Source organism: Bombina bombina, chromosome 3 (assembly GCF_027579735.1).
Source record: "Bombina bombina isolate aBomBom1 chromosome 3, aBomBom1.pri, whole genome shotgun sequence".
In the NCBI taxonomy this organism is placed as follows: Eukaryota; Metazoa; Chordata; class Amphibia; order Anura; family Bombinatoridae; genus Bombina; species Bombina bombina.
The window spans coordinates 1,129,173,476-1,129,189,240 of record NC_069501.1 but is presented as its reverse complement, the minus strand read 5'-3'; the positions used below and the strand labels follow the sequence as shown (position 1 = coordinate 1,129,189,240).

The window sequence follows — 15,765 nt, the reverse complement described above, 5'->3', positions numbered from 1 at the left end:
TCCGCCCGATCATAATAACAGTATTGATTAAGTGAGTATTCCTATACTTTTCTCCTGGACTTACTAAGACAACAATCTGTTGGGGTTTTAATAGTATCGGTATATCCATAAATTTATTAAGGCAGAAATTGATTTTGGACCAAAACTGCCTTATCTTTGGACACCACCAGAAGCAGTGGAGTAAATCTGCCCTATCTGAACTACATCTGGGACATAAATTACTGGTTGTATACCATCCTGCAAGTTTTTTTGGGGTGATGTAGGTCATATTAATCAATTTAAAATGTGATTCTTTACAGGCATTAGAAGTTTTCGTTTTTTTTTGCCAGTAAAAAGCTTGCTTGGATATTTTCCATAGACACCTCAGGGAGCAGACTATTCCATTTAATGCATATTGCGTTCATAGATTGATAACCCATGTGACAAATCAGTGTATCGTAGAATTTAGTAATTGCGAAATTACCTTTTGAGTAAGCTTTAATATTATCTGCTAAATTACCTAATTCCCAATCTGGGTTATATTTAATTTTGATCGCCTGAAGGAAATGTCTAAGTTGGAGATATGCGAAAAATTCAGATTGGGAAATTCCGAACTCTCTAGTAATCTGGCAGAAAGGTTTAATATGGCCAGTTGAGATATCTATTAATTGGACAAGATATATTAATCCTTGATTCTTCCATTTTGAAAAGATTGATCGACCCAGTCCAGCAATAAATTCTGGATTCCCTGTGATCGTTAAATGGTTGGATACGTATGGTATTACATTAATCTGTAAGCATGTTCTATGCCAGGCGCGAATAATATTGCGAAAAGTTATCATATTGCAAATGTTAGCTGGTAATTTAGATGGGCAGCAGTGTAAGATCGCATTTAAGGTGAATGGCGAAACCAGATCCGATTCTATTTCTAGTGAAGTCAAGTATTCTTTTTTGGTGATCCAATCTACTGCATACTTAAACAGAGAAACCCAGTTGTAGTATTGAATATTTGGAAATGCCATTCCAGCCATACTTTTGCGCATGGCCAGTTTCTGCATGGATAGTCGTGGTCTTTTGCCTTGCCATATAAAGACAGAGCAAACCCGGTTAAACCAAATTTTGTCAGAGAAGTGAATAAGTGGTCCCAGGTGATCGAGTCGAATGCCTTCTCGGCATCGACTGTAAGAATTGCTGCATCGTTTCTTGAATGGGTTCTTTTTGAGTGGATTTTATTTCGGTACCAGTCCAACAAGATTGTAACTTTCCGCAAGCTTTTCATTGAGCTACGGCCTGTCATAAATCCCACTTGGTTAGTATGAATTAGGGAGTCAAGATATTTCTGTAATCTCTTCGCTAGGATAGATGTTATTAATTTATAATCTACATTAAGTAGAGAAATGGGGCGATAAGAAGAGGGATTTTCAGCATCTTTATCTTTTTTCAGAATCAGGGCTATATTTGAAGCTGCAAAGTTACTGGAACAATCTTTTCTGTTCTGGTAATACTCATTAAACAACTTGAACAAAATTGGACTTACTTGATCATTTTGTAAAATTCAGAGGGAAGGAAATCAGGCCCTGGCGCCTTGCTTAACTTAGAGCTTTTAATACTTGCATTAATTTCATCCATAGAAATGGGTTGATTAATATTATTAATTTGCTCCAGAGTTAGTTTTGGAGTTTTGATGCTCTGCCAGAATATTTCTTTATTTTCAAAATGGACCTCCCTTTCTGCATATAGGTCTTGATAAAACTGGTGGAAAACTTTTTTAATGTCTGAGTTGTTAGTGAATCTTTGCTTGTTATATTGGACTGCCATTATCCTGTTATTTGAATTTTTCTTAGTGAGACGTGCAAGATATTTCGCTGAGTGTCCTGAAAAACCCCCATATAATGCTTTCTGCCTCAGTTCTTTGTTTGCTGTTTGTTGCTTTAAAAATAAATCTCTCTCTGCTTTGGCCTTAATGTACTTATCCCAATTTTGATCACTTACTGATGAAATATATGTCCTGAAGCTATTCTTAAGAGCATTAGCTAATTGATACTCCCTCTGCTTATTCTTACGTTTCCATTTGCACATGTACGCCTTTATTTCCCCTCTAAAAAAACATTTAGCGGTCTCCCAAAAGATTTCTATTTTATTTATATGTGTTTTATTAAAACTGTAAAACTCCGTCCATTTGGACTGTAACCAGTTCTTAAATTTAATATTATGGACCAAGTATTTAGGAAAAAAAAATTTGGAAAAATCATTTGGTTCCTTCTTAAGATTAGATTTGATAACCAGTGTTAGGATGGCATGGTCCGAAATGACTATGTCTGCAATGTCTGCTACTATATTTAGTCCACATATTTTGTCTGAAACCAAGAACAGATCGATTCTCGAGAATGTTTTGTGACTTTTCGACTCACAGGTATACATTCTCAAATCCGGGTTTTGTAGACGCCAGATATCTTTGAGATCCAGAGAGTTACAAAAATTTCGCAGCAATCTATTTTCACAAGTTTTTTTACCTTGCTGTCCTTTATCAAGTCTATCAAGCTTAGAGTCCGGAACCATATTGAAATCCCCCGCTATAATTATATTTTCGTTGGAAAATTTAAAAAGTTTTGCACGTAGGTTATCCCAGAATTCCCAATCAGTAGAATTGGGACCATATACATTACATAAAACAAGAGCTGTATTATTAATTTCTATTTTAATTATTTGAAATCTGCCATCACTATCTTTCTCATCGTGGACAACCTTATAACTCAGGTTTTTATTAATTAAAATTGCAACCCCTCTCTTTCTTTGGGAACATGGAGTAGCAATCACTTCGCCTACCCATTGAATTTTTAGTTTAACTAGTTCTGGGGCTTTAAGATGAGTCTCTTGTAAGCAAAGAATATCAGGTTTTAGTTTCCTAGCCTGTCTAATAATGGATTTTCTTTTGCTGGGGGAGGTTATCCCTCCCACATTCCATGACAGGATTTTTATGTCAGAGCCAGGCATATGTTATACAAAAGTGTCACATAACACCCCCCCAACACCAGGAAAGGGGAGAAAAAAAAAAAAAAAAAAAACCAGCTAATATGCCCCCCCCCCCCGCGCCAGGCACCTCCTAGAAAAAAAATAGGGACAAAAAGGAAAAAAATTAAAAGAGGACCAAGCACAGTCAAAGCAAAACATTTAAATACAATGTCTTTTAAGCATAATTATACTAAGACCATACATTAGGTGATCTTATTTTCTGTTAAAAAACATTGAGCTTCCTTAGGGTCTTTTAGTGTCTTGACTTCACCATTTAACATCACTGCAATTTTTGCTGGGTACAGCAACCTGGCATTATAATTAGCCTGTATGAGTTTTGAGCAAAATGGGGACATTTCCCTACGTTTACCTAAGGTTTCTATAGAAAAATCTGAAAATAAAAGAATCTTGTGTTGGTCTATTGTCAGTGGGTATTTCTTTCTATAACATCGAAAAAGGTTAACCTTATCTTGAAAATACGCTACTTTAACTATCACAGCTCTTGGTCTCGGATTTCCATCTTTACTTAAGCGTGTAGGCCCTACTCTGTGTGCACGCTCAATTCTAATTGGGCTGTTATTTGGGCAATTTAATATCTCAGGAAGCATAGTAGAGGCAAAGGCAATTAGATCTTGATACTAATTAGATCTTGATCCTCTATCTCTTCGACTCTAGTCTGTAACTCGTCTAACTTGTTTTGGTGTAATATAGTAAGATGGTCTTGATTATTAACCCTGTCTTCCAAATCCGAGATCCTGTTTTCTGCTTCTTCAAGCCTAGTATGGAACTGCCTTACCTCATTGGTTAATGTGGTTATCTCTATCTTTAATGAATCAAACTGTGGATTAATAATTCCAGCTATTTGGCTGAGTAGGTTAGGTGAGTCAGGGTTTAAAACTGTGTTATGTGAGGAATCCTGTGAGATGCTAGTGTCATTTTGTCTGGTGTTTTTTTTTTTCTTTGTGTTTAGGTGGCATTATCGGGGAGTTTGCCTTGGAATGTGATACAAATCTTTCCATGTGATATAGTGGTGTGGGAGAAAAATTAGAAGGGAAAAAAAGAAAGCAAGGTGAAAAAAATAAAAAAAAAAGGAAAAGGAAGTGAAAAAAAGAAAAGAAAGAAAACAGGCGTGCTCAGGTGATTCAGCCCTTGTTCCTTTCCAATTTGTTGCTATCTAAATTTTGCTTATGTTCTATTACCACAGTGTGACAACAAGAAAATGCAGAAGGAAAAAGAAGAGAGAAGATTTTTTTTTTTTTTTTGCAGTTCCTCACGTGTTGTTACTGAGAGTACTAGCTTGACACTACAGCATGAGGTACATAGATACACACTTTAAGGGAAACCAACATCAGTAACTTATATGTAACAAAATAATTCTTCTATTATTACAAACATAGGCATATCTTGGGATCCCTTACAACCTTTAGGGGATACTTTCTTTAGTGCTTAACCAGCTACAATAATTACAATTACAGTTTTCTATAGCCTTCCTGCACCAGATGCTTGCCTAATGGTGATTACTAGCACTCTGATATTTATAATCAATGCATTGCTTATAACTGACAACAGCAGGCCATATACTGAAAGGCAGCACACTTAAATAAACAGGTAGAATTAGTTTCTCCCAGTCAGGAGTCTTTTCCTTTTGTTGCAATGTTTCTAGAAAGTAAAACGTTCCTAGAATTTAAGGTGTTAGTCTTGTTCCTTGGCACGCCAAGCGAGATAGATAATAGTAATACTTCTCCTTTGAGCTTGGATATTCTCAAATGGCAACACAACTTGAAGGGAACAGCTTAAACTTCTACTTGCAACTTTTAGGTATGTCCAAGCGCCTGTACTTTTAACACCGCTGGAAACGTGTTTGGCGGGGTAGGGAGAAGAGCTAAGGCCCCAGTCACAGGCACCACACAAATGTCAGACTATTAAATATAAGCAGGTTCAGAGTCATACAAGCATTTCAGTTGCCTTTTTAGGCGATGTTTAGCCAAAACAGTGAATACTTGCGGTTAGGACCTCCACTATCGTATACTCCTGGGCCAAATTGCTGCTCTCCTAAAACGTACACCTTTTGCTACACCGGACACCTCCAGGGAGTAATCGGGACTTCAAGGCAGCAGCTTCAGCATTGGCACCTTCTTTTTACTTCCATCACCAACGAATTATGCACTCCTTGCGCGCGCTGGTGACCAGCAGGATGGTTCCTGTAGACTCTGCTCCTAGTTCCGCCGGCAACCAGGACCGGGACCAGGCAAGAAGGAGGCTCCAGCCGACAGAGCAAATTCGGCCTTACGGTGACTTCCACAGCGCGAGCTCCACGTCCGGGCTCAGGGATTCCACTCCGCCAGGATAGTAGACTCCGCGAGCAACGGCAAGGCAAGCACCGGTCGGTAGCGTTGTATCACTGCGCCACAAACACCTGCGCACAGAGCGGCGCCTTCACACGCCAGCTCCTCCCAACAGGAAGTCGACCACTTATACTAATGTTAAAGGGACATAATAGTGCAAGAGTAAAATAGTATGTGGCATCTAGAGGGTCATGTGATGAGATTATCTTCCTTTCAAATGGGGTATTATGGGTGTTTGGGTTTGTTTGCAGCTAAAAGACAATTATAGTTTCCCATATACAGTATCTGTGGCAATCACTTGGTCATGTGACCTTTAATTTGAAACTAGATCTTATCCTCTTTCCAAGAATTTGATGGCAGATTGCACAATGAGTAAATGGCTTATTTGTTGTCTGCCCCCAGAACCACTTCCAAGATATATGCAAGTCACTGAGGGGTGGGGCATTTTCCTAAACTTGACCCCCTTATAGTTGCCCATGTGTTGGCTCTTTGATATAAAGCAATGTGCATCTACATACTGTTTTTTGTGTGTTTTTTTTTGTTTGTTTCTTTTAAAAATGCACAATAAATTGCACCCAATGTTCTAAAAATGTACATATATATTGTGGAATAAACTACTCCGGCAAAAATTTGCAGCATTTACATACAAAACATTAATAAAGAGAAACCCAAATTAGCAATGAATGCAACATCAAGGAAGACTGTGTTTTCCAGTGTCACATATCATAATAAAATCTATTAGATGGTCTTCTTTAGAGGAGGCTACACAATAAAGTCATTTTCTAGATTGCTATGGGAAGTGTCAGCAGCAGTGAGGGACGTGTCTGTATATGGTATTCTAGGCACCATCTATTATTAGAAAGCAATTTGTTTGCAGCTATCAGTGTCTTCTAAAACAGCTGTATATTAAAACCAGGTTGGTGTCTGTCTCAGGCTCCTGCATTTGCAATTTTTAACTACACCAATGAGCATCTTGGAATTAGAAACTTAAAACTTGTAAAGTAGGATAATAATAATAATGTTTAATACAATTCAGCCTTGCATTATGTGCTCCTGCCATATTGACAATACATCTTTTATTCTGTAATATTAAAGGGACATTAAGTCAAAATTAAACTTTATGGTTTATAGAATATGTCATTTTTAAAAATGTTTCCAATTTAGTTCCATTATTAAATTTGGTTTGTTCTCTTGGTATCTGTTATTGAAGAGTAAATGTAGGTAGGCTCATAGGAGCTCAGGAGAGTGCAAATGCCTTTAAAAATTTTTATAACACTGCTACATACAATGTTGCAAAACACTGTCATAGAGTACTAAAGACATGAACACGCACCTGAGCACATATAAGCCTACCTAGATATACTATTTGATAAAGGATACCAACAGAACAAAGCAAATTTGATCATAGAAGTAAGTTGGAAAGTTGTTTAAAATGATATGGTCTATTGGACTAATATACATTTAATTTTGACTTTACTGTCACTTTAAGATAAAAGTTGTAAACTTAAAGGGACATGAAATTCAGAAGTAGACTTTCATGATTCAGATAGCACATGTAAATTTAAGACATTTTTAATTTCACATCTGTTAATACATTTACTGGCTAGCTAGTGATTGGTAGCTACACACATATACCTCTTGTCATGGACTCAGCAGATGTGGTCATCTAGCTCCCAGTAGTGCATTGCTGCTCAGAAACTGATTGTAACTGTGTTTTATACAAGTTATATGCAAACAATAGTGCAACAATAACATGCTGTAAGCATTTTCTTTTTGCACATTTGTGTCCCTTTAAAGGTATATGGAAGTCAATATTAAACTTCATCATTCAGATAGAGTGGTTTCAAATGTTTCACTTTAATCTTTTTTTTATTTTTATAAAATTTGCTTAGTTCTCTTGGGATCCGGTTTTGCAACATAAAGGTCAGTACAGCAAAAAAGTTCAACATTCATGTTTCAGATAGAGAGTGTACATTTAAACAACTTTCCAATTTACTTCTATTATCAAATTTGATTTGTTCTGTTGGTATCCTTTGTTGACGAGTAAACCTAGGTAAGCTTTTAGGAGCATGTCTTTTCTGCATCTAATGGCATCAGTGTTTGCAACTATGTATAACATAGCTATAAACATTGTTGCAAACACTGCTGCCAGATTTTTAAAGACAGGTGCATGCTCCTGAGCTCACCTAGGATTATTGTTTAACAAAGGTTACCAAGAGAACTAAGCACATTTGATAATAGAAGTAAATTTCATGCTCTATTTAATCTATTTAAGTTTCACTTTGACTTTACTGCCACTTTAACTCCTTTGCATTAGTTTACAAATCTTAAAGGGACACTGAACCCAATTTTTTTTCTTTTGTGACTCAGATAGAGCATGCAATTTTAATAAACTTTCTAATTTACTCCTATTATCAATGTTTCTCTGTTCTCTTGCTATCTATATTTGAAAAAGAAGGCATCTAAGCTTTTTTCTTTGTTCAGAACTCTGGACAGCAGTTTTTGATTGGTGGATGAATTTATCCACCAATCAGCAAGGACAAACTAGGTTGTTCACCAAAAATGGGCTGGCATCTAAACTTACATTCTTGCATTTCAAATGAAGATACCAAGAGAATAAAGAAAATTTGATAGTAGGAGTAAATTAGAAAGTTGCTTAAAATTGCATGCTCTATCTGAATCACGAAAGAAAATAATTTGGGTTCAGTGTCCCTTTAAGCATATATGAAAATATAAAAAAACATTGGGATCCTGAGGGAAGTCTCAGATGTGGAACCGTTGCTCAGTGTCCCTAGAGGGATATGGCTGCACCTCACTGACGAGGCCCACATTAGGCCGAAACGTACGTCTTGCTGTTTCTTTTGTTCAGACGGGGATTGCCTGGTATTTCGGGGCTGGACTGTACTGTGAAGTCAGGATCAGACTGATATTCTACAGGAAAGTTCATCTCTGTGAAAGGCACGTGTTGAGCAAAAAGGCTGTTCCTAGGGTGTTAACTAGTCATAGAACAAGCTATTATGCTATTGTTCGTTCTCAGGTGGGGCGCTTCTCACTTTTTATTTATACATATCTTATGCAATCTATGTATAACATTGTTACAAACATTGTTGTAAACACCACTTCCATATTAATGCTCAGACATGAGTATGTTCCTAGGCATACTTCGATATGCTCTTCAGAAATTATACCAAGAGAAAGAGGGAAATATGATGACAGAAATAAATCAGAACGTTTAAAAATAAATAAATTATGCTCTGTCTGAATCATGAAAGTTAAATTTTGGCTTCCTAGAGAGTTCGGTCTTTTACACACTTCACAAAAAAAAAAAGTGGAAACTTTCTCATTATCATTAAGTTTCCTTTCCTGTTATTTGACTCGTTGCCTTTCCTGTGTCAGAGGCAGCCGTGCTTTACTAATGAAAAAATTGTTTCAATAAGTGAAATGATCCCACCTGCTTAATGCACAGAATCCCCTTTCATATCGCTGTGTCTGTTTTGCATTCCCCTTTAATTTAAGGCTTTGCAAATGAAGCTTGGACAATTAGAAGGCCATAACCACTCTATACAGCTGCAGGACTAAGCAAAATTCTACTTACTCATAGAACTAGTACTTACCCTTTGAAGTTGAGTTTTTTTCCTGTAGGTTTGTATTTTTTGTTTTGTTTATAGTTTAAAAAAAGCTAATTCCCTTGTTTTATATACAAACAGGAAAACACGCTGTATACGCCTGGCTTTAGTGCCAAATGAGTGGGTCTTACTGTCACATTTAAAATAAGGAAATCAAAATCCTAGAAAGTTTTTACCAATAACTTTTAACTACTCCTTTTTTATTCATGGAAATCAATTTATTGCAGCGTGGGAACAACTTAATTTAATATAAATCAGATACTTTGCTTGACTTTTAATAAATATTAAAAATGTCTATACAGCGGGCCAGCATTTGTTTTAAAATAACAAAATAGTCAAGCTTTATTGTCTGGTGTTGGTTTAACTATAAGGGACATGCATGTGGTTGAAGATACTTCTCTAATGTGTTATATAGCATGTTATTATTGCACTATTGCAAAGGGGTAAACACATAGTTAAAGTGAGCTGAAAAACAATAATGCACTACTGGGAGCTAGCTGAACATTTATAGGAAGTCAATGCAAGAAGTATATATGTGTAGTTATCAATCACTTGCTAGCTCCCTGTAATACATTGCTGCTCTTTAGCCAACCTAGATATGATTTTCAACAAAGAATAGTAAGAGAATTAGGTAAATAAATCTCTCTTAACTAATTGCATGCTCCAGATGAATCAAGATAGTGTAAAAGTGAATTATAGCTTTATGTCACTTTAAAGGGACAGTATACACTCATTTTCATATAACTGCATGTAATAGACACTACTATAAAGAATAAGATGCACAGATTCTGATATAAAAATCCAGTATAAAAATGTTTAAAAACTTACTTAGAACCTCTTAGTTTAGCTCTGTTGAAAAGGTAGCTGGAAAGCCCACTGTAAGTGGGAAATAAGACACTCCCCCCTCCCCCTTCTTTTGCATATGAAAAGACCCTTTACACAAACAGGAGCAAGCTGGAGAAGGTAGCTGACGGTATTCACATAAAACGTTGGGGCTTGGTTAGGAGTCTGAAAATCAGAGCAATGTTATTTAAAAATAAGCAAAACTATACATTTAAAAAAAAAAAAAATAACTTTATGGGCTATATAAATAGATCATCTACAAAACATTTATGCAAAGAAATAATGAGTGTATAATGGCCCTTTAACATGCTAATATTTGCACTATGACACATTCTAATTTTATTTGGTCCCTACAGTAATTCATCTGTGTGTTCATGGGGTTGGACAACACAGATCACAGGATAACTAAATTAGTTTGTGGGTCACTATAAGTAATAATTATAGCAGAATGTACTAATAAGTTTATATTAAGCACCCAGCTTGATTTAGGGTTGACGGCATCCCTTTATCACTTGCTTTACTATGGCAGTAATTTAGTCTCATGGCTGACAGAAGTTTAATTAAATCTATATATTAATATATAATATGAAGAAATATATTATTAATACAAAAACACCTCAGTACAAACAAAACTTAAAGGACCTGTAAACATAGTAGAATAGCATAATCAATAAATGCATAATAAATAGACAATGCAAAAACACTTAGTTTGAATTTCACATGAGCAGTTGATTTTTTTTCTGACAAATTTCAAAGTTAGTTTTTTTGTCCTTCCCACAGCATTATGTGACAGCCATCAGCCAATCACAAAATGCATATACATATATTCTGTGAATCTTGCACATGCTCAGTAGGAGCTGGTACCTCAGAAAGTGTGCATTTAAAAAGATTGTGCATATTAAGATAATGGAAATTAATTGTACAGTTGTTTAAAATCGTGTGCTCTATCTGAATCATGAAAGTTTTATTTTGACTTCAGTGTAATGATTCAGACAGAGCCTGCAATTTAAAACAAACAAATCTTCCAATTTACTTTCATTATCAAACTGTGCACTTTCTTTTTATATACATATTTCCTTTCTTCTACTGAGCATGTTCACAGAGAATATGTAAATGAGTCTGTGACTGGTTGATGGCTGTCATCTGCTACAGGGGGCAAAAAAAATCTACCATTCTTTTGAAATTATTGCATTGTCTTTTTATTATTTGTTAATTGTGCAATTATATTACTGTATGCAATGGTCCATTAGTGTTTGTGAGGTATTTCATCCTCAGAGAATATTTTCTCATGCAGTTTTGGTACCTGATGAAGATTCTACTTTAGATATGAATTTTTGTACTATATGTTGCTTTAATAAAATGTATCTATTAATATTGATATTAATTTGGTAATTTATTAAAGCTACATATTTAATTAAGATAGCCTGGTGACATGTGTACCCTGTATTAACACAGCAAATTTACCTCTAAATCTTTGAGAAAGTATATGAGGAGCATGCTATTATAACAGATAATAATTGAAATATAACTGTACTTTTAATCTTGTGCATTAACAGTATTTTTATTAAATGCAGTTAACAAATTAGCAAATTAATTAAAAAAACAATAAATGCAAATAACTATTTGCTGGTTAGTATTCTTAAAGATAATTCAGGTGATACTAACTACAAACTAATTTGAAAGTCTATTTACCATTTGTATTTTGCAATATCTTATCATCTCTGCTGGCCAATTAGGAACAGATATGTAACTGGGTTATGCTTGTGAAATTTGCAGTGAGCACCTCTAATTCTCAGAATAGGAAACCGCACAAGTGTTAAAATTCTGTTTTTTTATTTACAATTAAATATTTTATAGTATAATTTCAAACTGTTTAATGTCCCTTTAAGAAAACATTGCTAATGCATATGAGACAATATGGTGACGTACATATGTTAGAGGTAAACTGTGCACATATCTTTATCTATGTAGAGTGTTTCCACCATCCACAATACCCAATAGATAAATGTGTTTTATCAGCAGCTGTTTCCTTTGTTTTCTTTGCAGAGTTTTACAACTGTCTTTTTTCCTTTCTTTCTTGCAGTTCCCATCTATGTGCCTTTTTTGATCGTTGGCTCTGTTTTTGTGGCTTTCATCATTGTGGGATCGCTAGTAGCTATTTGTTGCTGCCATTGTCTGAGACCCAAGCAGGAGCCACAACAGAGTCGAGCACCTGGCAGTAACCGTCTCATGGAAACCATTCCTATGATTTCAAGTGCCAGCACTTCACGTGGGTCTTCTTCTCGTCAATCAAGTACTGCGGCCAGCTCTAGCTCCAGTGCCAACTCAGGTGCAAGGGCACCTCCTACTAGGTCTCAAACCAATTGCTGTTTGCCAGAAGGAGCCATGAATAATGTCTACGTGAACATGCCAGCCAATTTTTCAATGATGAACTGCCAACAAGCTGCCCAACTTGTTTCACACCAAGGACAGTATCTTCATCCTCAGTTTGTAGGCTATGCCGTACCTCATGCCGTACCTCATGACTCTGTACCAATGACTCCAATGCCACCTTATTTAGATGGACTGCAAAGTGGTTATAGGCAAATTCAGTCACCGTATCCTCACAGTAACCCTGAACAGATGTACCCAGCAGTGACTGTGTGATAGATGCCATCTTCGTTCTCATTAGTATTGGAAACATTGTAATGTCAGCTGCTGAATCTCAGCTATGTGTAGCAAGGGGACAAGAATGTTTGAGAGGAACATTATGTTTCATTTGGACTAAATAGGCTACATACAACTAGCAACGGAAATTTTGAGAGCACAATGCATGAGCCACAATGACAAACAGTTTAAATGAATGTGCTTTTTTAGGAGACTTTTGTTTAAAAAGCCTGAGCCATTAATCCACTTGTTGCTTGATGGATCTTTATATCCTCAGTAAGGAGGAGGTTAACGTATAAGGATGAGGTTGAAGTATAGCAGATACAATTTATTTGTATTCCTCATCAAAGCAAGTGTGCAAATATCACTAACACCCACGTTTAACATAGACAATCATGCAGACAATCAAAAATTGAATTAGTGCAATTTAAAGAGTTTTTCTGAGTCAATTTAATTTTTATAACATATAGTCGTCATACTAAGGATTCAGAGAAACAAAATAAATGAAAATGTACATAAAATGAATAATATTAAATACAATAGATGTGCCATAAATCATAAACCTCAGAACATATTCAGAGCAGAAATATACCCAACTGAATAAAAACATTGCTTAAGTAACATTTTTGGCTATTGTTTAAATAGCTACCTATATTATGTTGACACTTTTAAGAAAAAAAATATATTCTTATATCTTCAATGCTGCAAAACTTTTTTTTTAGTATAATTATTTCATCCCAAATAAATGTCATTAGTAAATAATAAATATATAATACAAATTAAAAGGTGCAACACAAAAATGTGTTAAAAAAATATCTAATGTGACTGGAAGAAAAAGGGATCTAATATTCTTAGTAACATAAACTATTTATATTATCTATTAAAAAGACTATAAACTGTAGCTTCTAATTATAAAGGACTGCTCTCACAATACCATAGGACCACGGTGCATCAAAGTAGGGATTATGTATTTTTTTAATAACAAGCACCAAGTGTCTCGACCAAAGTCAATGAGAAGTGTCCATAGCTCTCAAAACATCCATGATTATTTTTTTTACTTTAAAAAGTAAATGCAGAATCCTTATGTTAACAAAGAGCTAAACATGTAAATATGTTTATCTTTTTTACATTTTAATTTGTTTTAAACCCAATCCACTATATAAAGAAATGGAACTAAAGAATACGGATATGGGAAGTGATAAGCAAACATCTTGAATAAAGGCTAAAATGTACTAATTCTATGTGCTCTGTAGCAGAGGGTTTTTAAAATAAATTTGTCTAATTTCCTAGTATCATGGAAGTTATTGTCACATCTAAAATAACGTTTTCAAACCTTGCAAGCCGTGTGTCACTAAGATGAGAGCTTTAGTTCCAACAGCAGAAACTTCTTGAACGTAGAGTTACAAAAATCTATGAAGCTCTTATGTATTTGTGAGTACTATCCATAGACTGAGCAGGATTGGAGACATTTCTTTCACTAGAAAGTTCTTACCTAACCTAATGCAACCCACAGATGACTTGGGGCTTGATTCTCAAAAACTCGCTGGTGTGGAGAGAAATCATCAGCTTATTTTACTAAGCCCTATATTGTAAAGTAAGTGTCTCTTCTTCACATAAAGACTATTAGCGAACTCCCCTTAATTAAATACCAAGTTCCCAAGGTAAAAATTGCCCTTAAACAATTCCTGAGGTGCCTTTATAATATTAATGAGGCCTCTTTTAGAATGTTGCCAAACCACAGAGCTTTAGAGAATTGGGCCCTTGGCCATAGCTTTTTAACCTTTTGGACAACCGTCAGCTAGATTAATTAAAACAACAGACATGCATATCTAGTGTTCTATATCATTTGTCTATTTTATCCTATGCAGTGTATTCATTTTAATAGTTACTGCAATGGTTTGCAAATATTTTAGTATACTGAAAAGGTTATTGCCAAAGGCATTTTAAAAAGCAATGGGGAAAGTAAAATTTGCACTGCCTGTGTGTGTTTGTTATGTGTTCCCCAAGGAGCTCCAGTGATGTGCGGAATGTCAGTTACTTGCTTTTCGATACACAGCAGAGCTGCATGAGAGCACTCTATTTATTTCCTATTAGCCAGGTGGTACAGCAGCTGATTGGCTGTATTGCCTGTCAGTGGAAAATTTAAAAAAACTACCAATAGGAAGGTGCACACTTGGGGTATGTATTTATGCACCCACAGGTGTGCAACAGGTACTTTCTCCAGTGCTTATTTTTTTAATGTGTGTTGGCAATAACTCTATCAGTAAAACATTGTCAAACAATTACACAAGTACTTTCCCTTTTTATTTATATTCTTATTGAATTTAGGCAATCGTTCTCATCAGCTTCACTAGATAACTCAAAAGAACTCTCCAGTGAAACAAATCTCTTTAACATGTATGTTATTCTATGAAGCGTATTCACTAAATGTCGCAAGCTCCCTCACTCTTTAGTGAATCATTTGTCTAAGATATAGGTATTGGAAGAGAACAAAGCTTACAAAGTGCTAGATCAGGTTAGAATGCACTTCTATTTAATGATGCACCCTTAGGTTTTGAAAGTTTAAAAGCTTATGGTTACCCATGATGCATCTATTTACAAACACTTTGGAGAAAGAGCATGACTGTGAAACCCTTTATTTCTCTTGATAATGGACCACTGTGCCCAAAAATGAGTTTGGCTGCTACAGCGCATATAGAACGTTCCTCTTAGCGTGGTTAAATTCCACCAATCCAGAGGATGCACTGTATTCATTGCACATGCTAAGGACACTCAGCTCTGATATGTCAAATTCAGGGGTAAATCATTTGTATATTGTTTACTGTAAGAAAAAAAATGTAAAAAAAAAAATAAGTTAATTTTTTAAAAGTAAAAAGATATTTTGCAATTGTGGGAAAAGAACATTTTGATTTAAAAGTGTGAAAGGTAGTGTTTTACACATTTTATAAGTGTAATGTATTATAGTGTAAAAGATTTGTCAATGTTTGCCATTGTTTCTGATATCCAAAAAAAAGGCACTTATGTGAAAGTGCAGAAAAATCTCCATTCTTAATAAATGTTTTATGGTGTGACATGGATTCTGTGTTTAATGACAGTGTTACAATTGTTTAAAGGATCATGATTCTCTCCTTCAGATACTTGCAGTGTAAACTAGGTTCCAAAATGGTGGCCCCTATAAATAGAAAGAGGTACCTGAAATATATTTAGTGTTTAATGTACCGTTAAATCTTTTTTTTTTTTTTTTTTTCTGTTAGAGTTGTTCCCAGCCAATGAGCAACAGAAACAGGCATTACTTACACTTCCTGTTATTTTCG

The 15,765-nt window shown here is 35.3% G+C and overlaps 1 protein-coding gene across 1 annotated transcript in view; it reads left to right on the top strand.

The window, feature by feature from the left end:
- Nucleotides 1-15,522, top strand: part of SHISA2 (shisa family member 2) — a 32,718-nt gene extending 17,196 nt beyond the window's left edge. The window contains exon 2 of the mRNA XM_053708499.1: nt 11,889-15,522. Within this exon, the coding sequence (XP_053564474.1) occupies nt 11,889-12,451 (563 nt within the window). The 3' untranslated portion in view covers nt 12,452-15,522. The remainder of the gene's footprint in view (nt 1-11,888) is intronic.
- Nucleotides 15,523-15,765: the final 243 nt, after the last annotated feature.